Genomic DNA, 27,009 nt, shown 5'->3' on the forward strand with positions numbered 1-27,009 from the left:
CCTGCATCCTAAACAGAAAAATCCACTGAAACAAGCATATAAGTAATTAATTTTACCTTTGCAGTCATGTACATCAGATTGTTCAGAACCATAGCTGTAGCCTGTGGTGATCCCCAGCCTTCTCCTCGCAGCCATCGCCTACTGTTCACCATCATTTCTCTGTCTTTCAGAGAATCTTCTTCATCATCATCTTGCCGACGAATGGTTGGCAAAGGTTTCAAGTCCACCAACTCAATATTGTTCATCCATGGCAGCAGATAATGCAGCATCACCTGTCTCCCAGCTGGGTGAGCTGTTTGGATTCTCTGACTTACTTCTGCCATTCAAAAATTAGGTACATACATGAATTCCAAATCAATAATGAGCACTGGCTTGGTGATAACAACAATCATGAGCCCAGCACACCATACTGATATAAGGTAATGCTGATACAGATGCTTTATTTTTGTTTAGCTGACTAGTGCCATTTCATAATGATAAATAATGATAATTTATCATTAATAAATAAGCATGTGTGCACATATATTCCTCAAATTGAAGGCGGGAACTAAAAAATCTATTGCATAAAAAATGCACCAAGTTTGGGAAAAAACCACAATTTGTTCTTCTTTAGATTAGTCATAGTAGGTTTTGTTTTTAAAACTGATGTAAAAGGTTATTATTGTGAAATTGTTTTAAAATGTTATAGAATAATGTATTTAAGCAACCTAGTGTAAATAACACTAGACAGAACAATGAAGGAATGATTTTTTTTAAATTGCAAATTATTTCTATAATGTGATTTTTCATGGTTATTAGAAAGTCAGTAAAATTATTTTTGATGCATGTTCTTTCATGTTGAATATATCTCAAACACAAGTGAACAAAACCTGTCAATTAGCAGGCTTTCTTGTGTCTATTTGAAATGATGATGCTGTTGTCCTGATTTTAATGAATTACATATAAATCAGTTATTAAAAAATAAGAATGACACATTTTGTACAATGCTTTTGACTCAATGAAGTTTTATGTTTTGTTTTAAAATCGTACCTGAGAAGATAGCAAGTGTAAGCTCAGGATAAGTCCTTGCTAATTCTTCTGACAGTTGATAATATGACATAGAATACAAATGTGGTAAAGGAGAAGGCTGTCCCAAAACCCCATCCATCCGCTGAACTTCCAGTTTGTGAGCGTAACGGAACATCTTTGGTTCCAAAATCTACAACATTAATATTCAGAATTTGAAGCTAAGTATAGAGCTACTGTAGAAATTTTTATATAAAAATCACTTCTTAAATTCATGTATCTATTCTCATTTAACATTTCTTATCAATGCAGATCTACATACACCTACAGCATTTGCTAACCCTGTGGTAAATTAATAGAAGACTAGCTAAGATACATTCCACTTGATGAGTTTCCAGCAGTAAAGTTCCAAAATCTGCTTCCAAAAAATATCATCTTAAATACAAATTTATCTATAATGAAATGTGAAATACTATTTAACATTTGCATTTCCAAACAATACCAATTTTTGCTCATCTATGAGACATAGATAGGAACAACACAATCTTTGATGTGGTAGAAATGTAGCAGGAGACTAAAGCACTCTGATATTTTAAAAATCAATTTGGGCTGATCTTAAGATGCAGTGTCCACTTGAGAAGAAAGATAGGGATGATGTAGCAGTAAGGGAGTGACTTCAGTGAGGACTTCATTGTTGAATTTAGCTGACCAAAAAACGTTTGAAAAAAACTCCAAGACTTAAGGTCTGAGCTACTATCAGCACAGATTTTTAAACACTAATGCTACCTTAAGCTTACCCCTAAATGATATCAGAAAGGAATATACAAAAGTAAATTAAATGGGTAACAAGATCTTCACTGTCATTTCTCCACATGGACAGATGAAAAAATGTCTGGTAATTTTGCAAAAATCAGAAAACTGATTGCTACCCCAGCAGACAGCAAAGGCTTGGGAAGCAATTTGTTTGTCCCTGAGGTGCTTTTGAACATATGGACCATATATCATTCTGTTTCAGGGCCAAATCAAGAGAGTCCTGATTTAGGTTGTTTCTTGAAAAAGCAGGTATTATGAAAATACAGGTCTTGAGTGCATGGAAACATACAGACTTTCAGGAAAGGATATTTGTGCCAGGTAAGAATCTGGTTTTACTATGTACAAAAACAGAGAAGCAAAAAAAAAAAAAAAAACCCACTGTTTTTCATTACTGAAGACAACCAAACAAAATCACATTTTTTTAAAATGTATAGGACTAGTCTTATTTTAAAAGAAAAAATAATCAGAATTAGCTTACAAACCTGCAATAGTTGCATAGCAACTTCATAGATAGCCCTAGTAGAATCAGCTGCTTTAAATAGTATCAGATTCAGGAGGGTCACTGTATCACACTGGTAATCCCTAGGAAAAAATGGCAAGTGTAAAAAAAATAAAGTTACATTTGGTTTTCTAAGATTTGAATTTAAGTTTCATTTACAAGGCATATGATAGGAGACAGACTAACACTTCAAGAAAGTTCTCTAGGAACACAGACACACAAACAGTGATGATCTTTTCTCTCTATGGAAGCAAAACCCACAGTTCTACATAAAAGCACACTGAAAATGGAAGTTTTGAAGTTTTGAAAAATGCTGTAGTACCTGTTATGGAACACACTGGCTATGGCTTTAAAGCAGCCAGCTGCTACCCGCTTGGAACCTGTGTAACACCGGTCAACGGCCCAGTACATGAGGTTACTCTGGTCAGGATTGAGTTCCAAGAGCAGCATGACTGCCTCACAGCCTAGCTGGTGAACCTAGGGAAGAGTAAATATATATTTCAAAATGTAGAAAAAAAGACCAACTTAGAAAATGGCATAAAATAGGAAAACTTTAAGAAAGCTGAAACCTTTGGAAACATAAAATCTGTTCCATTCAAAACCAATGACACCATAGCCTAAAGTGGCAGCAGATAATTGTATCACCGTTTACTGTTCAAATTGCATACAGTCATAAATTATCGACACAAATAACTAGAGATCTACTTTTTTTTCCCCCTTCAGTTCCAAGGCTAGTTTCAGCTATTTACCATTTCGATAACTTGCACTGAAACACTGCCCTTAAAAGCACTAGATACAAAGAAGCATTTAAACATAAGCAAGAATTCCAGTGGGATACAAGTGATACATCAGCATGGAGACTTTCACTTTTCCTGGAATCAAAGTAGCCCACAGGAGCTGTATTTTTATGCAGTCCTAGCATTATAGGGCAATAGAGGTCCTACCTTTAAACTTTTCCTTACTGTTTAGATGAAAAGTTTGGTCTTACTAAGAACCCCAAGGAACTCTACAGTCTCACAAGAGTTCATGTTCAAAAACTCATCTCCTTTAAATTTGTGGAAGACCTGACTTATTACTACAACTTAATATGGTTGATCAGTTCATAAACAATATCCAGTGCTTCATCCCTTGTCCTTTCCTCTTGCATTCTGTTTTTCTGGTCTGATTAGGGACTGCCTTCCTCAACAGGATGAATACACATGAAGGACAGTGCAAAACCCTGTGCTACTAAAACAGCATAAAGCTTAAGTAGAACACTTAGAAAAATCTCTCTGCAAACTCACTAAAACATCTGTTTGAGGCACTGATAGTTATAAAGTGATGGTGACATTGCTTGTATTACCTTTTTATCTTGTGAATCCAAAATATTATCCAGCCATTTGTATAAATAGCCATCAGATGAAAGCCCAACATTGTCTGCAACAGGGCCACAACACAGTACAGCAGACATAGCCTTTGGAAAGCAATTGAAAATACAATTTAGTATCTCAGATACAGAAATTGATCTTACTCAGTCCATTAAAACACCAGATAACTAAATTCTAATTTATTAAAAGAGAAAGACCAAAGGTAATAAAAAATGTTTAACATTTTATTCAAAAATTATTAAATAATAGTTTTCTCAACTTTCCAATACAAGAAAGGGTCAATACTAAAATGTTGCCATACTGAAGAGTCAATACACCATTAACTAGTTTCATTGCTAATGTACATTTAGATGAAAGCCTTTAACTTAAGCGAAAGAGAACTAAAGTCAGGAAGTGAACATTCAGTAGTAATTGTAAGCAATTTCAATAGCAAGCGCAATAGTTACAGTATGGCAAAAGCTGAACTGATATAAATACACGTGTAAGCAGAAGGAATAAAAAGGCACTAAAACATGGATGTGAAAACCACATCTAAATGCCCAAATGTTAAATTTGCATCATGTTGACATAACAATCTATTTCCAAAATTCTAAAGTGTTAAAATACCTTTAATGCACAGTATTGGTGTCTGTTTATTCGCATGTTTCTATCACTGTATCTGTCCAGGGGAGTAAACATGATACTAAAAGGACCTGCCCAATGACTGAACAGCATAAATAGACTGTGGCGTAGACTCTGCTGTGGAAAGACACTTCTTCTCTGGTGCACTGCAAGAAAAGCCCACAGTTACACACACTCCTCCTGTAATTATTTCCCCCCCTGTAATTCTTTAAGATAAAGCAGGTAACACAAACAGACCCACACTATGAATATAAAAGAAAAAATCCATGTAAAGACCCACTGCTATTTTAACATCATAATGCCTAGATGTAGGTTTACTGTTGTCCCATTTAATGCCAGTAGTGTACAAGAATAAGCTATTTATTAATACACAGAACTCAAATACATAGACAATCAACAAGACTTTGCCAAGCAGTACCAAAAATCTCTTAAAACTCATACTGCTAAAGTTATACTCAAAACTGATGTCACAAATTATTTTAATAAAAGTATTCTAAAGGTTCAGATAATAAGTGCCTTTCTGTTTAGTTTCTGTTTGGCTGGGTTTAGTTTTTTTAAAAGATACTGCATATTAAAAACAGTAATCAAAAGTTACATTTTTACATACCTGGAACATTTTGTATGATATTTGCCACTAAGGCACTAAAATGGCATCGGATATCTTTCAATGTATCAGAATCCTTTTCGTTTTCTGCTTCTAGGAGTTGTCTTGTTAGATCAACATACTCAAGTAAAGTGTTGTTGAGGGAATGTGTTTCATTATCAAGGCCACCACTTGCACTGAACAAATAAAATTTAGAAAATCAAAGAACACAGTAATTACATATAACATCTGAAAATCATCCTTGTTTTATCTTTAAAAAACCCTACACTCTCATCACTGCAAATACGTAATTCAAAGTAATTTCTTCATCCATCTTCTACTTCAGCAATAAAATAAAATGCTCCAGTGAAAGCTAAGAATCAAACCTCATTATTTGATGTCACTTATTCTTCCACAGAACCAATTCTTATACTGGGAAGAAGTGTTAAAAATATTCATTAAAACCCCCAAACACTAAGTCCCTTCCCCCTACCATAGTGAGAATCTTAAAAGATAAGGGAAAGAACAGTTTTAATAGTTGGACTCTAAAATATCAGCATGCTGATAGACTTTCAGCAATGCTTCTGAGGCAACATTCTGAAATTCACTTGAAGATTGAGAATTTCACACTGCTTATATTGTTAACGCTGACAAATACATGTCTAAGTATCATTATTGAACAGAGTGGGAGGAGGGGGTTAACCATCTCCTAGTCTGCTTGCTCTTACACAATTCCGCATAGGAAAAAAAATTCCTGGGGACTTCTTCTTTCAAAGTGTCCCTACACAAGCAGGGTAAACTGAGGAAAAAAAATCTCGATATCCAAGTTAATATTCTCCATTCTTCAAAAGTCCAACATTAATGAGCAATAGCCTTCTCTGCATAGGATGTGCTGACTAGCACCAGCACTCCAAGTAAGGCAGAAGTTGCTGAATTATCACAGAATAGTTACGATTTGCACAACTGGTACAATGCTTGAGCACACACAAACAAAAGGGACCACAACATACTGCCTGTTCAAAGTATGGGGAATAGTAACATTTTCAATAAAACACTGAATACAGTAACATGAACATGGGAGTGAGAGGGGTTAGAAAGTCAGCAAAATTCTGAGTTTTATAAACACATGTCTATTTATTTAATGGTATACTGAAACTACCTGATTAGTTTTGCTTGTTATATTGAATCATAAGTCTATCAGTGACAATTCATGAACACAACAACAACTTCTCATGCGTGCTGCCTTTACCTGTGACTAATGACACCAGCATCTGCCAACAGTTCAAATATTCGTACTAGTTGTACTCGTAAAATATCTCGACGCCTGCGCCGTTTCATGTTCTATCCATCAGAGGAAACACAAAATTAAATGAAGCAGAGACTAAGTAGAAAACCATAGTAGAATATAAAAGCATTATTATATCTGTACTACAACTGGCATTTGTTATCAGAGGTGCCAATCTTTTAAGAAAGTTACTAACATTGCTAACAAGTTTAATAAACCAGACAGTGAACAAACATTTTCCCTGTTGCAGCTCTGAGATATACCACGTTTGCTATTACATGTATTATCCAGTCTCTTGTCATCAAGTGCAATATATAAAACAATGAAGTGCAAAAGGCAGTCTTCCCACATATTTTGAGGGAGGTGATTCTGTCTCTCTGCTCCACTCTGGTGAGACCCCTCCTGAAGCAGTGCCTTCTGGGTTCCACAAGCACAGTAAGGACATAGGCATATTGGAGTGGGTCCAGAGGAGGGCTGCAAAAATGACCAGAGGGCTGGAGCACATCTCTTGAGAAGAGAAGCTGCGAGAGCTAGGGCTGTTCAGCCTGGAGAAGAGAAGGGTCCAAGGAGACCTCATTGTGACCTTTCAATGCTTAAAAGGGACTTCTAAGAATGATGGGGACAAATGTTTCAGCAGGGCCTGTTGTGATACAACAAGGGGCAATAGTTTTAAACTTAAAGTGGGTAGATTTAGACTATATATAAAAAAGACACTTTTTATGGTGAGGGTGGTGAAACTCTGGAACAGGTTGCCCAGAGAGGGGAGAGATGCGCCATCAGTAGAAACATTCAAGGTCAGGTTGATGGGGCTCTGAAAAACCTGATGTTGCTGAAGATACTCCAGGTCATTTCAGGGTGGGAGGACCAGGTGACATTTAAAGGTCCCTTACAACCCAAAAAATTCTATTATTCTATGATTTGTACGCAAGCCTGATACAACACACAACAGTACAGTAACATTTTGAAACAGAAGTGCTGTTCCTTTCCAGCATTTTCATTGGAGCAGTCAGGTGAGTTTACAACCTTTTTCACTAAAACCACCACAATCACCACCAAATCCCAACAAAGTTGGTGGACAGTAAAACTCTATTCTATGTCATAGGTACCACTAGTTGTGGGAATGTCACTGATGATATAACAAAGTAACAACTGTGTAAAACTATGATTAGGTTAAAGAAATTAAAAGAAATCTGGAAAACTTCACAGTATTTTTTCATAATTTGAAACAAAATCTCTGATACAGGAATAAGACAGCTCAAACATTAAGCTCCTCTATGTAAACACTTCACAATCATTTAAAAAAAGGAATATTTCACCTTTTTATCTGTTACATTGACTGTTTTTACATGCACAAATTAAAGAAAATAACAAACACTTCCTCTTTGTGAAAACACCGAACTGTACTGAGTATAATGGAAATTATTTAATTACCTCTGGCCTTCTTTCAAGTGCTTCCTTAATTATAGGATGTAATTCTTCTATTAGTTCCCTAAATTAAAATAATTAAAAGGATAAAAACAAACATTAAATTAACATCTCAATTGAAAGATGTTTCTCAGGAACTAGTGCTACAACAGAAGTTAAAACACCCTCAGGTTTTCCTTCCTTACCTGTAGCTTTTAAAAGCGAAGTTTCCTAGAAAGGTATTTTTCTAATTTAAGGCAGGTTATAAAATTAATGCATAAATAATTATTCCTAAATTTACATTCTCCAAATATTATGGCTTATTTCTATCACAGATAATTTTCATTTATTTTCATATTAAGAGTTTAATAAAGCCATATGGTGCAAACAGATTATCATTAGGGGGGAAAAAATAAGATGCTGGTAGCTTATAAGACAATGCCCTTTCAGCTGTATAATGCATTTAGTTGTTAATATTGTTTCTTTAAGTCCAGTAACAATACACTGACAGAACTAAGACCAATTTCCTTGAAAACTGAAACAGGTTCTGACACCGTGCTTATATTCTCCATGTGTTCTGAAGCTCCACAGTTTTTATTACTTCTCAGTTTATTACTTCTGCCAAACTAAGATTCTCTTATGATTTCAAAAATGAGGCAGGGAAAAGAGATCATTAGTATGGAAGTATGGAGACAAAATGCTAAGTAAAAATACAATTGGTTTACTTTCATATTTGTTAACATAGTCACTACTGCCTCCAGATTTGTTAGAGTGTACACATTCTTCTACTTCCTGTGGTGCTAATTGAGATATATCAAAAGTATAAACCACTTCAAGTTTTCCCGGTAAATTACTGACTCCTCTGATACCTCATGCCAATTTTCTCCTTCAGAGAATGAGTCCAGGTGATCAAAATGCTGCACAAATGTTTGTGGTGTACTCATTTACAAGAAAGTAAGCTGGTTAGATATTGTTATATATTTTCTTTCAAACACAGAAAACAGAGAAAATAACTTGGAAGAAACTTTTTTGGTGCTAAAATATAGTAAAGGGTCAGCTTACATGGAGATCAAGAGATACCTAGAAGAGGTATCATGTGATCATACGATCAGTTATACAATACAAAAATACTATTCTAACAAATTTATGGAAAAGTTCCTGAGCAAACATAAGTGGGGAGGAAAAGTGCCTAAAACCACAAAAGCTAAACACCAACTCAATGCAGCTACAGCTACATCTGGTGTGAGCACATGAACTGGACAGAGAAAAAAGCTGGCCATAAGAAAAAAACCCACATTCTGAGTACAAAAATGATAAAACTAGAGGATCAGATCTTTTTTTTTTAATTTGCTGGATGAGTTGGTTTCTAATTCAGAAATCAAGGATTTCTGGTAAAATTATCTCTGAAAGCATTTTCTAGACTTTACAGCTGTTAAGCAGTTCTTCAGGATCATGGCACAAAGTCTTGCTTTAATTCTGGTAGCAAATAAAGTCAGATATTATATAAGATTATCAAGGTATATAAACCAGAATACAACAACTGAGAACCTGGCATTAATATCAATATTGACTTCTAATCTATGATAATATGGGACACAAATGACTGAAGAGAAGCATCATCTTATTAAAAACCAATAGTAGTAGCAATTCCTGGTTCCTTCTGCAGAAGCAGAGTTGGCTTCTGTGCATGGTACAACTTTTTAATTCTCATAATAACTCAATCTCTCTCAGCAGCAGAGATTGGCTGCTGTCAGAGAACATCTGATGGCCTTCCCAGGAGGTTTTCTTGCCCTCAGATGTTCTCTCTCTTCATTCATCCTCATAAAGAGCAATTGGCAATACCAGTAAGAAGAGTTTATCAACTCCTACAAACTTGACTGTAATTAACATTTCAAATTATATAGTTCACACAATCTGTTCTTTCAGATAAGGGCAGCTTTAAATACCAATAAACTGTTTATTCTTTCTACTAACGTCTTTTTCTTTATGCAGGCATGACCTTCACATAAAATTCTTACAATCTCTAACCATCTCTATCATGCCTCTAAATGCTAGAAAAGACAATGAGAATCAGTTGTCACAGTTTTTTAAAAGTTTTTAAAAGGGAGGAAAAAAAAAAGAAAAAGGAAAGAATAAATTAACTCAATTTCCCCAGCTTTGTAACCAATTACAGAATTGGTTAGAATAGAATAAAATTAGAAATAGAGACAGATTAAACACAATAGTTACCTAAAAGCTCCTGGATTGGTCCTGCCAAGTCCCAGGACAAGAGATTCTGTAATTTCCATGCTCTCAGAGCGCATCATTGGAACTATGTGCTTAAACAGGGAGGAAGGGGATGGAATGCCAATAATCTAAGAAGAAAACCAGAACAAAACACAATGAAGTAGCTACCACAAGGTGGTGACATGAAAACATCTGCTGTAATTTCACAGTCTATACACACTGGACCAGTGACTCAAAATGATAATCTACATGGAAAAGATTTCCTGAAATAGTAAAGTAGTATTAATTATTTCTTGCATTACTGAACTTTCCTAGTCAGACAACAATGAATTACAACAATATGTTATACAGATGCTTTGCACGTTAGTGTATCTGCCTTCTTTGGGGAAGAAGTAGATTTCTGGTGTCCGACTCCTTAGACTCCCAAGTGGTTCTCAAAGAGATCAAAGCTTTCAGTCTATAGTTTCTCAGACTTAGGGAAAGTATCTTGGTAACAAAACAAGAACAGGCTACTTCTGCCAAAAATCTGCTGCATAGTCCATGAATTATCTTCACATCTTTTACAGGTTGGTTCCTTTTACAAGAAGACAAAAAGGAAAGGAACAAAAAGAAGCAGAGGGGAAAAAACCATAATTTGCAGATGATATGAAACAAGGCAGACAGAAAAGTATCTGCAATTGGGAAAATATAACTAGATTCATCATGCCTGAATAGGTCCCTGTTTCAGTTATTGAAGTGAGAGGCTATTTGCTCAGAACTACAGAAGTCTAATGACAGTAGAACTACACCTTTAACAATAAACAAAGCATTTTCTTATTACTGCTAGATAAGACTTTGAGATTGAGTAAATGTCTTCATTATGTGACTGGATTTGCTTTAAAAACATATGCAGCACAGAATGGGAAAAGTAAACCAAAACAGTATTCTAAACAAATGAAAAAAATCCGTATCCTAAAAATATTTTCAGACAAATGACACCAGTTTCTAATCACAATAGGTACCATAGAACACCTCTGATGTTTCTATTTCCAATAAGATGTAGACTTCTTTACAGTAAGTATTAAAAGAACCTACTCTTGAATCAATGCTATAACCACTGTCTGGGGTAGACGCCAGCGTCTCAGGAGGGGAACATCTCACAGAGCCTGTGGAAGTGGAGGAGTTTGAAGAAGATGCTGCACTGCAGCAAAGAATCAGGTAGTTTCTCCAGAGCCCAATATAGGAGTCACTGCTTGTAGTAGTATTTACTTTCTTTGCATTGATAGGGCTGCTATTAAAAAAGAAAGAGAAGAGCTCAGTAGAGTAAATTAAGCTTACTACATTTTACTTTGGTTTTCTATTGAATTTATTTTTCAATTATGCATATGGCTCCCCAAATTGTTAACACAGTAAATTCTGAATAAGTTATTCAGAGCAGATTTGTACATCAATAATGCATATTTATATTCAAATTTGCTGAACTAAAATATGGCCACAGGCATCAATTAATTAATGTCAGCTGCAGATGATATTTTATGCAGATAAATCTGCTTTAAATTTTTGTTACATAAAGCTGAATTAAATCCACAGACAATATCAAGAATTTATGTTACCTCACTGAAACAATAATAATACTACAATGATGATTAATCGTGAAATAATACTCAAATAATATACTGTATTTACTTCAGAAATAAACTTACTTGATATCCACTTGTGGAGACAAAAGCTGAAGTCTTGTATAAGCAAATGTCCAAGCATAGCTTACAGCTGTTGGGCAGTGTTTTGGAAGATTTTCCTGCTTCATGAAACTTGAGAGGCTTATAATCCATGGATCTTGGCCTTGAGTCACGTGTGCAAATATCCAAATATGTGAGGGACTGACCACATCAAACTGGTGGCTGATTGGGGAGGAATTCCAGTCAGCCAGAGTTTGTAAATCTATTGAACTGGGACAGTACAGTAAAGTAGTCTGTATGCGTAGAAAAGACAATGAGGAAATCTTTAATATCCATGTATTTTAAACAGCAACTTTTGTTATATATCTAATAAAGTATCAGTATCAAAAGCACACCTGTAACAGGGAAAAAAGTAATTTATGGGGCTTTTTACAGAAGCTCTTAATGTGAAAAGCTATAGAAACATGTTGTTTGTGAACAAACTGGTATTAGGAAATAGCAAATCCTAGAAAAAGACCCTTTCATGGATAATGATTTAATTCTTCCAAAAGATTTGTACTCTAAAAGCCTTACTATTGAATTCCAATTTGTTTCCTAAAATCCTAAAATCAGAAGTTTTCTTGATACTTAGGAGTTAGTGATAAATACATAAGTATGGAATTCAGTTGTTATTCACTGACAGTTGTAACAGCATTCATCATGGATAAAGGGCACACTGACTGTTATGACACTATATTACTGTAGAAAAAAAGCAGTGCCCTTTGCTTTCAAGAAATTGCAGTCTGTGAGCAAGATGAGAAAAAACAGATAAAGACACAGCTCTGTGTTTATATGGTAGTGGTAACAACACACTATCAGTCAGAAAGTTTAGAATGGTGGCATCAACCTCACAACATTCCTCAGATTTTTGCCTTTTTGTTTGTGGTGATAAATTGTTGATAAAATTAGCATGACACTATCATTTGAAATACATACTATTTATTTGGGATAGATTTACAGAATGACCTCATCTTAAAGCAACTTTACATTAAAATGGTCCTACCTGGTCAGCCCCAGTGAGATGTATGAAACTCTCCAGGATAGTAGCACTTAGTCTGTCCATTACATCTATAGCCAACTCATCATCACTCTACAAAACACAGAGCATACCAAGCTCAAAGAATGTCAAAATAAAAGCAGTTTCACCAGGTAGCCTAAGAATGGGTCATCATCTCTTACCTTTGAAATTTCTAGGAGTGTGAACAAGGCCCTTATTTCTCTGAGAACGCTGACAGCTAATCGCCTGGTGGCAGGCCTCGTGCTGCAAAGGATGACCAAAGCAAAGCCTTCCACCACATGGAATACACTGGAATAAAGGGTTCTCTCCAGGGGAAGGGTATGGGCAGCCCCATTGGATACACCACGCTAAGAAAAACAACACAGAAGTTAAGCAAATGAAGAAAAAAATAAATACAATGAGGATACAGCTCCATTATTGACAATGGCAGATTTAATCATAAAATATTCAGATTTTTGGCTACTGGTCAAATTTTGCATTATGATTATGACATAATATTAGTCACTTCATTTTTTATTACCTCTCTGAATTTAGTCCAAACAAATATCACAAGAACATTTTTATTTCACTTTCTCACAAGATGATGCAATGAGAGCAAAATTTGAAAACCTCAAGCAATACTCTTTTGTAAAAGATGATGGTATTAAATTATTTGAACTCTTTCTACTGGCTAGTAAAAAATGATGGGTTTAGTTCTACTGTTTAATAACTCCTACATATTTCCAGTTACACATGATGCCCTACAATATAAGCAAAATGTGGTCATGATTTAGCTTTTACATAATACTTAATAATTTGAGAGTAATTTTATTTTGATTAAAAATGTTGATTTAAAATAAGAGATCTAGAAGCACTGTACGAAATGTAGCTGAATTTTTATTAATTAAAAAAAAACAGTAAAGCCTACTACTGAGTTTGCATGTAGATTCCAAGTATGTTTTAACATCAAAGGACCTTATATAGATATACCTGAGCATCTTGGGTTTTATTGTGCATTTGGGCTGCTTGTTTCCACTGATTTATGAGCTGCACTAACATTTTTACTGCATTGTCAAGAAGCGTTGGGTGGATGTCAGTCACTTCACGCACAATAAAATAAACAAATCCTGAAAGAACATCTTCCCGCCAATCTGGAAAATCAAGCATTAATGCTTGGAGTGTATTGAAAGCCAAGGCACGAAGTTCTTCATCCATATGAATTGTCAGCCTGTTTAGAAAAAATATTGGTATCATCACCCCAGATAAGCATACTCTTGACCAGCCTTTATCGTTTATAGTTTGGTGTTTACTCTTCCTTCTTCATTGTACAATGTAGAAGAGCTCCACAGAGATTCATTTTCTACACTGAGTAAAACTGAAACTGGCTAGTAACAGAAGGCACTTCTACAACAGCAAAATAATACAAGGTTTCACAAAATTTAATACAAATAAACTGCCTTCAAGAGAGACCATCAAGTGTTTAACAAAGGTACACCTTTGCATGCATCTGAGCTCAGCAGACCAGCCCCCTGAGATGTATAGGCTATTTTCTTCAAATTACAATTGAAAAGAAGACATTTGTTTTGCAGTAAAAGGACATTTACTTTGGATATGAGAAAAAATTCACAAAATAATCCTTTGTACATATACTTAAAAGTCTGTCTAAGTCTGCTATGATAGAAAACACCTATTCCAGTATTATATTATTACTTAATAATTTCATGTCTTTAATATTACTTTAAACATTGAAGAAAGATGTTATAAAAATCTAATTTTCTTAAGCCATTACTAACTTTTTATATATGTAATTCAACACATTATATGAAAATGGATTTATAATTTCAAAGCTACAAGCTGTCCTGTATTTCTGTGCCAGAGTATTCTCACATTAAAAATTTTAAAAAACCTTCTCAACTATTTATCAGTACTGATAAGGTACATTCAATTTAAACTGAGATAAGAGATGGAAGAATATGGGTAGTGTTGGATCACAGATAAATGGAAAAACAAAGCAGATTAGTAGAGAAAAATACTAAAGCTTCCCCCAGATGCCTGCCTCAAATTTTGGTAATGCAAAACATGAATGATTTTATGAACATTTATAGTATTTGCAAGAGAAAAAAAATTAAGGAAAAGAAGTACAGCTGTAACAAAAAGAAAAAACAAGTTCAAAAAAACAAAGCAACAGCAATAAATTCCTACTTCTCAAAATACTCTCTCTAAAAATAACTGCAAGGTCTGCAGGATTAATTTACTTCCTACTATAGCCAGTAAAACCTGACTAACTGCAGAATGCTGGCAGGAGCAGCAAGGACAGTCTGCATGTGGTGACTCACACTGAATACTGAGGGCACTGACAATCGCGCACATGCAGCATGTGAAAATGAACATCCACTAAGAGCAGAATCCCTTTTCTCTTACCTTGCAAGCAATTCAATGAGGTCAGTCCTACTCATGCCATCTGGAATCAGTCTTGGGATAGCAGCAATGCATGTTCTGAACAAATCTATCTTAGGTTTTCTCTCACCCCTACAAAAGCAGTTTATAACCAACAAAGAAACGGGAAAATTTACTTCAGTACACTAAATGTGTATTTTCAATTTCATGCCATTAACTATGGAGGTAACAAACATTTTTATCAATAATTAATGAAACTAACATTCACTTAATAGACCAGTAAAATACCCTCAACTGTAACACTTCAATGATGGCATCTGCAACATTAGAGAATAAAAATAATGTCATGCTACTGAGACAGTGAAAATGCTGCAATTCAGTACATACGTAATCATGTCTTCTGGCTCTTTATTGGACATCTGGACACTAGTCATGCACATGGGCCTTCCAACTTCTTTGTCCAAATGCCTAAGAATGCTATCCAGTGCTTTTCTGACTTGAGGATAATATATAGACATTCCTGAAAAGTCAAAGAGTTCCATCACCTTTCTTCATATTTTTATTAAAATATCTGCCACTTATTCAGCTTAGGACAAATTTCTTACTGCACAGATAACATGAAATACATACTTTAAGTGTCAAAACAAATGCATGTATATATGAAATATATATATTATATATATAGATATATATCTATATATATATGAGATATCATACAAAAATAGAATTAAAATAAATACACAAACAAGTTAAACTAAGGTACTGCTTGAGAATGATTGGGAATATACACATACATATTGAAATGCCAGCTTACAAAGGAATACAACATACCTATAACTTTTGCTTCCTCATCTGTCAGTGTTTTATTAAGAAAAATTTTCTTCACACGTAGAGTATTTCCTGATGGAAGAACAACTCCTGTTGTTGGCATTGGTGGTTCACCATCTTTTTGCTGCAAGCTATCTGCTATGACAAGGAAGACTCTGAGGCCAATATTCATCCTCTTCAAGAACAAAAAAGGGACAAAAAAAGAAAGAGAAAAAATTACAATACTGAAATAACACAGCGAAAAAACACAAACTGCATTTTCCCTCTCTTTTAAACAGATAGCAATAGGGTTCCAGTAGAACAGACCTTACTTAAATGTTACATACTAAAGTAATGGAAGTAACAAGAATAGAGCTTAAGTTTTCTGTGCCACTCCACACTTTGATTCAAGTGCACTCAAGGGACTTGATATGAGCCTCTAGAGCAACACACTGAAGACAGACATTTCTAAACATCCCATCTGTTAGATTGCGTATTGAAGAGCTAGGTATGACTTTCCTGAAAAAATGCTTTACAGTTATACTGCAACAAAACCCCTGTATTTCCTGAAATTTTTGTTGAAATGAGTCTTAACTGTAGGACTGCTTCTGGCTTGCTCACCTAAAATCAAACAGCAACAGGGCACAACAATAATTACTTCTTTAGTGTTAGCAGAACACTCCTTCAGATACTCATTAATCTGCTTTTATCCTGGCTTAAACAAAGTTAACCACTTCCCCCCCAAAAATCTCCCAATGCCTTGTTCTCACGGCATGCAAGTAATGAGCTTTTATTACCTCTGGATTAATAGTGAAGGTTTTAGGTGATTTTCCAACACTAAGAAGATCAAATATTATTTCTTTCATTGCAAAATCTAAACGTTCCTATAAAGGAAAATAGATTTGTATGATCATTTCTTTTCCATTAATATGCATAATTTCTTGACTTTGCACATCTGGGTATCATGTCTTAAAAGTTATAAAAAGTTTATAAAATATTTCTTTTTTCCTCCTCATTCTTATGACTTTTTTTAAATCTAGTACAATTCAACACAGCTCACACCCTGATATGGTTGAACTATTTCTCCTGAAACAATTCCCAGACAATTAATCATCAGATCAAACACATTTCTACAAATAAGATGAGCAGTTATAGAAAAAAAAAAGGGATAAAGAGAAGCCCTAAGGTATAAAAAACCACTACAATATAAATACAAAAAAATATAAACAGTGATGAATTGTGTATGCTGCCTCATCCCTGTATGACCAATAGCAAATAGTTTTCGAAGCTCAAGCACAGACAAGCTACTTCTAAGATAGCAAAATATGTCTCTAATGTATAAAGTTAAAGATTAATGAGAGTTTGTCTTATAAGATTGTATCTTGCATTTTGATATCAGGACAAGAGAAGTATCTAAAATAATATAAATCATAATGCAATGCTGACTATACACTACTGCATTCATTGCATACTATTTCTGTCTATTGAGGCCAGTCTCCAGGCTAAACATAAGTAGGCATTACTGTTCTAATGCTTTGTCCCTTATAAAATATCATAATGGATATTGTAATTATATTACAAACATATATAAATATGTACATATATACACACAGAGCTGCCAACAATGCAATACAAATGTAAATATTAATCATCATAATGTTCATACATAACAGTTTGTGAAGTTTAAAAAAAAAAAAAGCTTTGCCCCTACTAGAAAGAGTTCTTTCATTTGTTACACATATTTTGAGAAATTCTAGTCAAGATATGAGACCACTAATTCAGTACGAACATTTGAAAAATGAATCTTAAATTTACATTTCTTCCAAATAATGTTCATCCTACTATTCCAGCACTACCTAGAGGTATTCTCACCTGAGCAATGAACTGAATAATCTTCACAAATATATTCAGAGGTGTGTCTCGTGGGACCACGCTGCGCGATCCTTTTGGGAAAAGTGCTGATACTATGCTCATGAGACGGCTTCAAGAATTTAGAAACAAAAAGAAATAAAAAGATCTTTTAAAAAAAGTTCCTTATAACAGCATAGATGTTACAGTTCAAATCTCGAACTGCGTGTGTGTGGGGCTACTATCAAATAATACAAAAGCCTATACAGGTAGGACCACGTACAGGAAGCACAGCCCCAGCTGTCACAGGCAATAGGATCATGGGTTCCTCTATGAACTGAAAAATATCCTGTTTTAAACCAATTACTAATAGTCAGGGGGCAAAATCTGAAAATGACTATTCAAAATTCTCATTATACACAATTATAAAGAAAACCATTTCATTTCCAGTCCATACTTAGTGATGGACACTTCACACCCAATTTGTTCTGTCACCATTACTGCCTTTTAATTTTAATAAATTTCCTGCTCTTCTCTCTGCCTTCTTCTATCACTGCAAAGGGAATTCTAGACTCTATTCCTTCTTTCCATCAACGTACTCACGGGCTTTTCGTTTTCTCTATTAAGACAAAATGTTTGGTCCCCTGCTTACTTGACTAAACCATCCCTGAGCTGGCTCCAAGCTCTATTCTGATATCACTAGGTTGGAATAAAATCTCCATCATCAGTAGTTTAAAATACTTTGCACAAAGAACTTACCTTTGAGTTACAGTGTTGCTTTCACATTTAATTCTAATAACATAAACCCACAATAACCTATACAAAGATTCCAGTGCAACTCGGGACATTTTGGGATCTTTATTCTGTAAAATAAATTTAGAAATACAGTTATTGTTGCCTGTGAGATGCTGACGAAATTCTATTATAATGTTTATTTACTTGTGAAAATAATTTTTTTAACAATGAAAGTAGATGGGTTTAATACTGACTACAAGTTTTTGATATTTTTCCATAAAAACGAGCCTGTATTGCATATTTCCTAATCTTAAATTTTTAACTAGTAATGCCAGCTCATTTTACACATCTCTGAGGGAAGAGAAGTAACTAAAAAGCAGATATTCCTCTTGAGATGAACACACCAACAGTATATTGTTTTCAACAACTTTTCTCAGAAAGCCACTGGTAACAAATACCTACTTCATAGCAAACTAATTTATAGTTTGTCTAAAACATTGGAGTAGCTGCTTTGGATCAGGCACAAGGTCTCAGTCCATCACTCAGCCTGTGACAGCAGACAATAGCAGGTGCAGAAGAAAAGAATGCAAAACAGGGAAGGCACACAAAGATGCATCTCTGGGTGTGGCTTCAGACAACGCAGACATTTCCTGCAGGCTGTATTAGTGTTTGCCCACTTTCAGGGAATTTTTATTGTAACAATTATACTACCGCTTTTTGAATTACTATAAAATCGAGCAGCACAATTCAGTTTAAATTATGTACTGGATGCAAAACTACTTTTGTCTTAAAGCTACTACTATGAGTTGAGCTTGACTTCTCTGAGCTCTTAAACTGTGTAAAACAGTAAGTAACTAACTAACATTCTTTGTACCAGCTCCAGAAACCTCCTTTCCAAATAGGGATTCTTTGAGTACTTACAATCTATAAGTGTTCAGCAAGATTCCTCGATTTGGCCATAAGTATAAACTTCTGAATATAATAAATGATTCCCAGTCATCAACTTTTTAGGCTTTATCCCAATTCAAACTAACAAAATCAACAAAAAAGCAGAAACAGAACCCCAAAACCAAACCTTCCCCATTTCTAGTGAAGTCTCTCTGTTTCAAGACATATCTGTATGATGACTTGAACATAATTAATTTCATATTTTGTGCCACAAGCCAATGAGTCAGAATAGCAGATGACTTTGTCCTTCCAGGACAAATGGAATGCAAATTCACAAAGGGTGTAAGTGGAACTAAAACCCTACTGTTCAAAAAGAGATGGTCTCATTCATGGTTCTTTCCCTCACAACCTCAATGCTCCTTCTATATTAATTCTAGCAGTAAGAAAGTTCAACTTGAACCCATAAGCTGATCAAAATAACTTCATGTCCATGTCTGTGTAAAAGACTATATACACAAAACAGAGTAATTTTGGTGTTTTTAAAACAGGTGGGTCCAGACTTCTGGTTTTGGAAGCATCTTATTTTAAGAAAGCCTAAAAGCCTATCACAGAATCACAGAAGCAGAAGTGGTATTTCAAAGTAGGACCAACAAGTAATACACAAGACTGACTACCAGAATATTAGAGGGAATAACTTAACCCAGTTTGCATCAGTGATAATGCTGTTCTACCTTCCCTTCACACATAAATGTGTGCTGCCATCACCTCTGAATTAGCACCTATAACTAGGCAGTGGGTAAATTTAGGGGAGCGATCTGGATAAAATCTATCCAGTAAGAAGTTACACCTGTCCCTGGTTAATAGTCACACTGATAAATGTCTCACTACTCAGTTAATTTGCCTGCAGTGCTACTGTGAGGAGGAATAAAATGTAACTGTACCAGAGGAGAGACTGTGATAGCTTTGATTCTAATCAGCTTAAACAGCAAAAAACCCACAATATTATTACTCCTTGTATTTAATTTACAGGCCAACAATTACTGATTGTCAAAGCAGGTTGGGGAATTAATTGGTAAAAGTGTTAACAAAGTCTATCTGAAATGCATCTGGAAATGAGTAATGCTTCAATTTTCTAAATTCTGATATTCTACAGGGGAATTTAATTTACAGATCCAGAAGTAAACAAAAAAAAATTCAATCATCTAATAAAAAATTGTAGAGGTAGCAGATAGTTTAATATTGTGTAAACAATGTTCCATCTGTTAGCAGGTGTATAAACCAACAGAGCTATTTCTGAGTAGTCATGACAAAGTTTGTTTGTTATGAAGGAAAAAAAAGGAGCATATATAGAGGCATTCACCTTTTTAAAAGAGGAAATAAATTTTGCAGTACTTTTATTACTTTAAGCATTGAAAATTTTCATTATCATTTCCTATAATGAAGAGCTAAACAAATATGCTAGAAGAAAATTGCTTTTGGGGTCTTAATTACTGCATGTACACCTGGTGTTAAGATGTCAGTATTTTCTCTTAAACATTAGAGCAACTAGAATAAGGTATAGATGGCTATGTAATTCAACCTGGCAGAATTCTAGTCTTTTTTTAGATGATGTCTGTCAGATTTTAAGGTACTCTATATGGCTTGGGTTTTTTTTTAAACATACTTTTGTTTAAAATCCTAAAACTTTTTAACATAAATTTATTATGGTATCAGCAGACTATGAAAAAAAGTTGCCAGGAACAGTATCTGTTACAAAACCGAAAATGTAAGAGCAAATTATGGTGGTTTTACATGACACATTAAAATGAGTCAATGAAACAAATCTCAATGATGGCAAGAAACAAAATAGCATTTTTTCCATGTTAGTCAAATGTAGTCACTTACTGAAGAAAGTACTTTTTAATACTGATGTTAAACTTTTCTTCTGTTCTGAACTAAAACAATTTCTACCTTTTAAAACCTGCAAAACCAACAGCGTAAAAGTCTTTCATGTTAGTGCATTGCAAGTTGTTACAGCAAATCAGTTTCACATTTTTTTATTGTGAAAATGTTTTCAGTTTGCTCACATGCAAGACACTTTTTGAAATGAAGTAACAGAAAAACCCATACATCTGAGTAGGTAGTTACTTCCAGAGGAAACATGCACTGCCGTTCAGGGAAACCAGCTGTGATATTAATAATCAATCTCACAAAGCCACACTTTCACACCCAAAGAAAAACTGGTATTAGACAATTTTCTGATCTTTCTCCTTTACTCCCTGGCAAGAGAAAAACATCTTTGAAACATTAGCTATTCTTAGTCCTATTGCTTCTAACAGTACTAGCAGCAATTTTACAAAGGAAGGAAAGCACAAAATAGAACAAACAACATAAAAAACCAAACCAAAAGTATTTACATGAGACAAAGCAACATTTCACTGAGTTACAACAACATATTATTAACTCACCTGCAGTGTTTCTATTTGTTTTCTGATACTGTTGTTAGATGGCATCTAAATAAAGCAATGTGAGACAGCAAAACATAACAAACATGAGAATGGAAGGCACATGCATGTTAGATGAAAAAAAGCTCAAAACCAACAGATAGCTGTCTAGCAAGGACTCTATTCAGTAGAAATAAAGAGCTTACTATAGTGGCAGTAAACAGTCCTTTAACTTTTAAGGTTTTGTGGTAACTGACTCTATAGATAAACTGTGAGAAAAAACCCATCAACCTCTTTTTCCAGCCAACAGTGGTGCAGAATGACAGACACTGCTCTCTCCCAGTTCTCTAGCTTTTTAAAATGTTCCTTCTTCCCTCCAGAAGAGGTAGTAAAGATACCACAACTCAGATTCATCCAAGAATTTATCAACTTTCTGACAAACTTGCTAGAATTATTCTGTGTAAATACTAGTCAAAAAAAGTAAGCAAAGTGTTTTATAATACTGACCCAGCCTTACTGTCTGCTGAACAAACTCAGAATTTTGCCTACACTACAGTGTGTTAAAACAGCCTGCTGGGCTCAGTGCTGAAACAGCATCCCAACAGATTTGTGGGACAAAGCCAACTATATATATATATATATATATATATATATATATATATAAACACCAGAAAAAAACCAACCTATTTATACACTCCTGGTCTCAACTGACTCTTACAACTCACTGATGTGCTATTTGCATTGGTCCAGACCACTAGGTTTGCTCCTTTCAGCAAGGCTAGGATGGTCTCCCCACACATTAAGCCTGCTTTGAGGAAAACTAAAGGCAATGTGCATTGAAACCCAGCACAGAGAGTTTACAAAGACCATAAATACTGCCAGGTTTAGGATTCAGAGCACTCTCAGGAGCATTATCAAATTTAATAAAGCACCAGAAGAAAAGGCAGGGTATGAACAAACTGCATGAGGTACTTTGGGGCCACTGCAAAGGTGTGAGTTTTCACAGCATGGCAAATGGGAAATGGCTCATTTCAGTCACCAACATGCCACATGGTGTTCATGGCTAAGGAAGAATTTGTACTGGGTACTCACCACAGAATAAAGAGAGCACCATGAATCCATGACCTACATTACCTCTTGGTGACTTGCTAGCATGCCAGTACTCTTCATAGAATATTCTGTGACAGACTCTAAGTGTGATCATTATTCCAATTCCTAATTCGTTAATTTTAACAAATACAGTGGGGGTAGATGAATCCTATTAGTGTTCTAAGTATCTCCTAGTAACACTCAAAATTACTTTATTAATAACAAGGACATTAGAGGCAATGGATTTGGAATTTCTCATTTCATTTTACATATTTAAATAACTCCAAATGAAATAATTTTAGTAATTAGAAAATCAGGAAATAAAATGAGGAAGGGGAAATCCAAAAGACTAAACTGCTGTGAAATTCAGATTTATAAATTAATGAGATTACTTATTACAGAGTGCATGCATTTAATTAGCTTCAGAAACAAAGGAACACATTAATTCATAAGACACATCAGGACAGTGGGGGTGTATTTTTCAAAATTAAGCTCAACAAAGTTTCTGAACAAGGTAGGCACCCACAAAACTTGATAGCATTTGGTGTGCCAAATTAAACCAAGCCAAAAAACTATCCTAAGGAACTCACTGATGGCATAGCATCATAACACTGCAAATTCTGAATTGCAGAAATTCATATGTGGAATTTCTGCTGAATAGAGCCTTACAGTAAATGTGTTAAGCTGTTAGTGGTTAACAAATCTAAGTAAAATATAAAATGCATGCTCAGCAAATACCAGTTAAATTCACTGGCATTTATAGTTTTAATACATCCATTACCAGCAATGGACATTATGCCAGAAAAAGGCAACTCCTAGATTGTAAGGAGTTTTTTTTAAAGCTTTAAAAACAAAAGCACAAGCAGCCTCCATAAGCAAAATAAACCACAAAAAAAAATCAAGGCAAATATTTCAAAAGAACTGCAATAATGTTAGATGAAAAATATACAGAACCCAACAAGCAACAGAAAGATGTGAAAGATGTTGTAAGAACAAAATGACCCAAAACAATCCAAGCAGCTAAACCGGTTTCCTTTTGACTTCATGCTGGTTTACAGATTTTATGAATAAGCTTCATAACTGTCACTCATAGCTAACCAAAATCAGCGTTGTAAAGGAAGATCAAAGAATTTATTCACATTTTCAAAATCAACACATTAGGCAAAATCATGAATTATGTTAATCATAATCAAGGAAAGAACATGTACAATAACTACAAGAAAGCAACTGATTTGTAAGTATCTTGATGTCTTTACCAACCAATTGATGGTTACAATGATATCAACAGAAGGCACAAGTTAAAGGGACACTGTAATTGGTTTTTTAAAATTTGTATCACAGGCTGTAGATAAAACATCTTTTCTGGTTGCACAGTTCATTTTCTATTCCTTCAGAAAGTGAACAAGAGATAGACAGTTTGCAGTTCCTATACATTCTATTTAGAAGAGCAGACAAGTCAATTATTTTCTCACATATAATTTTCACATAAAGAAATAAGGTTTGTACTTTCTCTGGCATTAATAGCCCTTATTAGCAGATACTTCTGCAGATTTTACTCAATAAAAATGATAATCCCCAAAGGGACCACATTTATTTTCCAACACGATATAGCATCACAAAAACTTAATACTATTAAGTTTAATACAGAGACTTGAAACATTTAATTTCTTTTTAGAAAAATATTTCAGTGTCCTTTTAAACAGCCAAATATTATTCATTGTTTATTTGGCACAAGAATGCTGAGAACATATTGTAATAAATGCTAGTGATTTGCAACAGTTCCTTAATTAAAAAGGATTCTTACCTTCAGATGTGACAAACAGTTCTGCAGGAAAACGTGCCAGTTATTTAAAAAAAACTGTTTCTGACTGACACACAACAGGCAGGTGATCAATGGATACAAAGCCTATGAGTAGGGGGGGAAAAAGAATTGATCAAATTGCTCTTTGTAGACCTCCTATGTGTTGTACATTGAGAATGAGACACAGCTGGTTGCTGCCTCTCACTCTCACAGTTTTGGCACTGCATGGCAGCCTCTCCCCTGCCCTGGGACACTCGTGCCAGGCACAGTGCCCTGGGTAACTCCTGAGTGCTGTAAGAGCTCCAGGGGACAGACTGGGGCAGTGGGACCAAGGTGAAGCTCATCCCCCAGCAAGGCCTGATCTCAAACAAGGGCTGAGAGCAGTCTTACCCTTCATACAATGTTCAGGCTTTTCCTGCAACTGCAAGACTCAATTCATATAGTTCTACATGCTGGGCAGGTGAACTGCCTCCAAGAATATTCAGGAAAAACATCAAGTCAGTAAAAACTCAGACAGGCTTTAAGTTGTCAGAAATGCTACTTCTACTCAAGATCTACTTTTAATGAAGAACAAACCACAATATAATTTATTTTAAATCTGTGAATATGCAAAGTATAATTTAGATTTGCTTTAGTAAGATAAGATTTGTTTAAGTACCACATACTTTTAACACATCATGGTGATTAGTACCAAATCTGACTGCAGCTTTTCTTGTTATGAAGCAAAACTGAAGGATGAGTAGGCAAATAGTACTCTTGATACATTTCTACCTTCATAAATAAAATTACATTTTGAATACTAATATCAACAACTTTATGTTACTCTTACATAAGGAGTTTAACCAGTACAATGATATATGCTTTATATGTGCAGCATACTACAAAGTAAAGTTTGTCCATAACATGAAAGTGGGAATAAAACATTTTAAATTCACTTGCATTTACTGAATGTGCTAAATGAAACACAAAAATTAACTCCACATTTTCAGCAAAGTGAAGTAAATCAACTTCAAACATGGCTGCCATAGTCATCAAAAATAACCAAATACTGCAAAAATAAAGAGATAATAAAAAAAAAAAATTGGAAAAAGAAAAACAAGGTGTATGCAGAGATGAGAGAACCAGGCAGAGCAGGGCTATTAAGAGGCTGCTATTTTACTGAAAAAACCTTGTCTGACATTTGCATCTTTTAATTAACCCTAATTTAAATATATTCAGACTTCCTGAATGCAAGAAAGGACATTAGGTTAAATAACTCTGCTAAAACCCACTAAAACAATCAAAACCAAGCACTGATTTCAAGATAATCTCACATGTGAGATAAGAGCACATATCTGCACGAAGAAACAAAGCAAAATTGGATGAAATGCACTGTGGGAATTTAATTATACTGAGATGTTAAGATTTAAATTAATATGGCTCAATAAGCTTTTCCTCATATAATGTACTAGCTTAGGAGCCTAAGTGAGCAAAAATGGAGGAGTTGAAATATTTCTTTAAAATACCAGCGAGTGCTTCTTTCTTGAACTCAATTCAAAGGTAGTCTGATAAAGCATCTCCACAAAATTTTTCAGACATGGCACATTCACTTCATTTTTAACAGCCTGTTAAAAAAAAAAACAAAAAAACCCACAAATTAATGGGCTTAAAAATTTACACAGAAAGCAATTTAAATATACATTAAGATGTCTATTAATTCAGAACCATTCAAAAGTTAAATTTCACATTAGGAAAGTATTTGAGTATATTTATCTGAAATATAAACAGAAGCATAAGAAATCATGCCATACACTACAACCATATGGTTAAAATTAACAGTTAAAGCAAACATACAAAAAGCTCCACCCCAACAAAACAGTCCATTAAAATAAACTGCTTTAGGAATGTAGTCTCTATTCCACACTTAAAGAAGAAAATGTATTTGATATCAACTAAAAAAAACACTACGCTGAAGATCTTCATATGCATATTTACATTTATTCAAAAAATTAGTATCTGTAACCTTCACAGAAGAAAACTGTTCCTGTTTTCTTCTTTGTTTTAATAGTGAAAACTGTAAAGTTAAGAAAAAAACAACAGGATTACCAGTCAACCAATCATTCAAGTTATCTTTGCTCAGCTTTCAGAATTAATGGAACATACATGGAGCCCTACATCCTTCTGACCCACTCTGTTCTTGCACATATAACAGGTTTCCTTCCACAATCCAGGCAGCTACCATCCTTTTTATTGAAAACTCTGCAAGGCTTCTCTCTGGATCCCCTGGATGATCTATTTAAACACTATTCTCTGTTTTAAGCTGTTTCTGCTTTATTTATCAAATTGAGGGGTGGGGTGTTGGAGACTGAAATGGCTTTTTTTGAAGAGGTCCTCTGTACATACAATTTCCTTACAGCATATGATAATTTTTGTTATTTTGATTATTTATAGTTATTAATGCTACATAAACATTATATCTACTAACACTACACAAAGAAAAATCATGTCCATCTTGCTAAGAACACTCTAAAACCTTCATGATGTA

At 34.6% G+C, this 27,009-nt stretch overlaps 1 protein-coding gene across 11 annotated transcripts in view; it reads right to left on the reverse strand.

The window, feature by feature from the left end:
- Window positions 1–27,009, reverse strand: part of FRYL (FRY like transcription coactivator) — a 148,606-nt gene that overhangs the window by 51,007 nt on the left and 70,590 nt on the right. For 7 of the 11 annotated variants that reach the window (XM_085578599.1, XM_085578592.1, XM_085578591.1 and 4 more), the window contains exons 10-33: window positions 25,991–26,089; window positions 24,489–24,590; window positions 21,620–21,664; window positions 18,309–18,412; window positions 17,574–17,682; window positions 16,499–16,585; window positions 15,726–15,897; window positions 15,282–15,414; window positions 14,919–15,026; window positions 13,488–13,725; window positions 12,680–12,865; window positions 12,504–12,590; window positions 11,486–11,754; window positions 10,878–11,073; window positions 9,807–9,931; window positions 7,605–7,662; window positions 6,138–6,229; window positions 4,913–5,085; window positions 4,291–4,451; window positions 3,660–3,770; window positions 2,640–2,794; window positions 2,301–2,400; window positions 1,030–1,198; window positions 57–316 (exon numbers count right to left, since the gene is read on the reverse strand). In XM_085578599.1, coding sequence (XP_085434725.1) covers window positions 57–316; window positions 1,030–1,198; window positions 2,301–2,400; window positions 2,640–2,794; window positions 3,660–3,770; window positions 4,291–4,451; window positions 4,913–5,085; window positions 6,138–6,229; window positions 7,605–7,662; window positions 9,807–9,931; window positions 10,878–11,073; window positions 11,486–11,754; window positions 12,504–12,590; window positions 12,680–12,865; window positions 13,488–13,725; window positions 14,919–15,026; window positions 15,282–15,414; window positions 15,726–15,897; window positions 16,499–16,585; window positions 17,574–17,682; window positions 18,309–18,412; window positions 21,620–21,664; window positions 24,489–24,590; window positions 25,991–26,089 — 3,339 coding nt within the window. The remainder of the gene's footprint in view (window positions 1–56; window positions 317–1,029; window positions 1,199–2,300; window positions 2,401–2,639; window positions 2,795–3,659; window positions 3,771–4,290; window positions 4,452–4,912; window positions 5,086–6,137; window positions 6,230–7,604; window positions 7,663–9,806; window positions 9,932–10,877; window positions 11,074–11,485; window positions 11,755–12,503; window positions 12,591–12,679; window positions 12,866–13,487; window positions 13,726–14,918; window positions 15,027–15,281; window positions 15,415–15,725; window positions 15,898–16,498; window positions 16,586–17,573; window positions 17,683–18,308; window positions 18,413–21,619; window positions 21,665–24,488; window positions 24,591–25,990; window positions 26,090–27,009) is intronic. The other 4 variants (XM_085578601.1, XM_085578596.1, XM_085578595.1 and 1 more) reach the window with 2 other exon arrangements.

This window comes from Lonchura striata, chromosome 4 (genome assembly GCF_050655825.1).
Source record: "Lonchura striata isolate lonStrDom1 chromosome 4, ASM5065582v1, whole genome shotgun sequence".
In the NCBI taxonomy this organism is placed as follows: domain Eukaryota; kingdom Metazoa; phylum Chordata; class Aves; order Passeriformes; family Estrildidae; genus Lonchura; species Lonchura striata.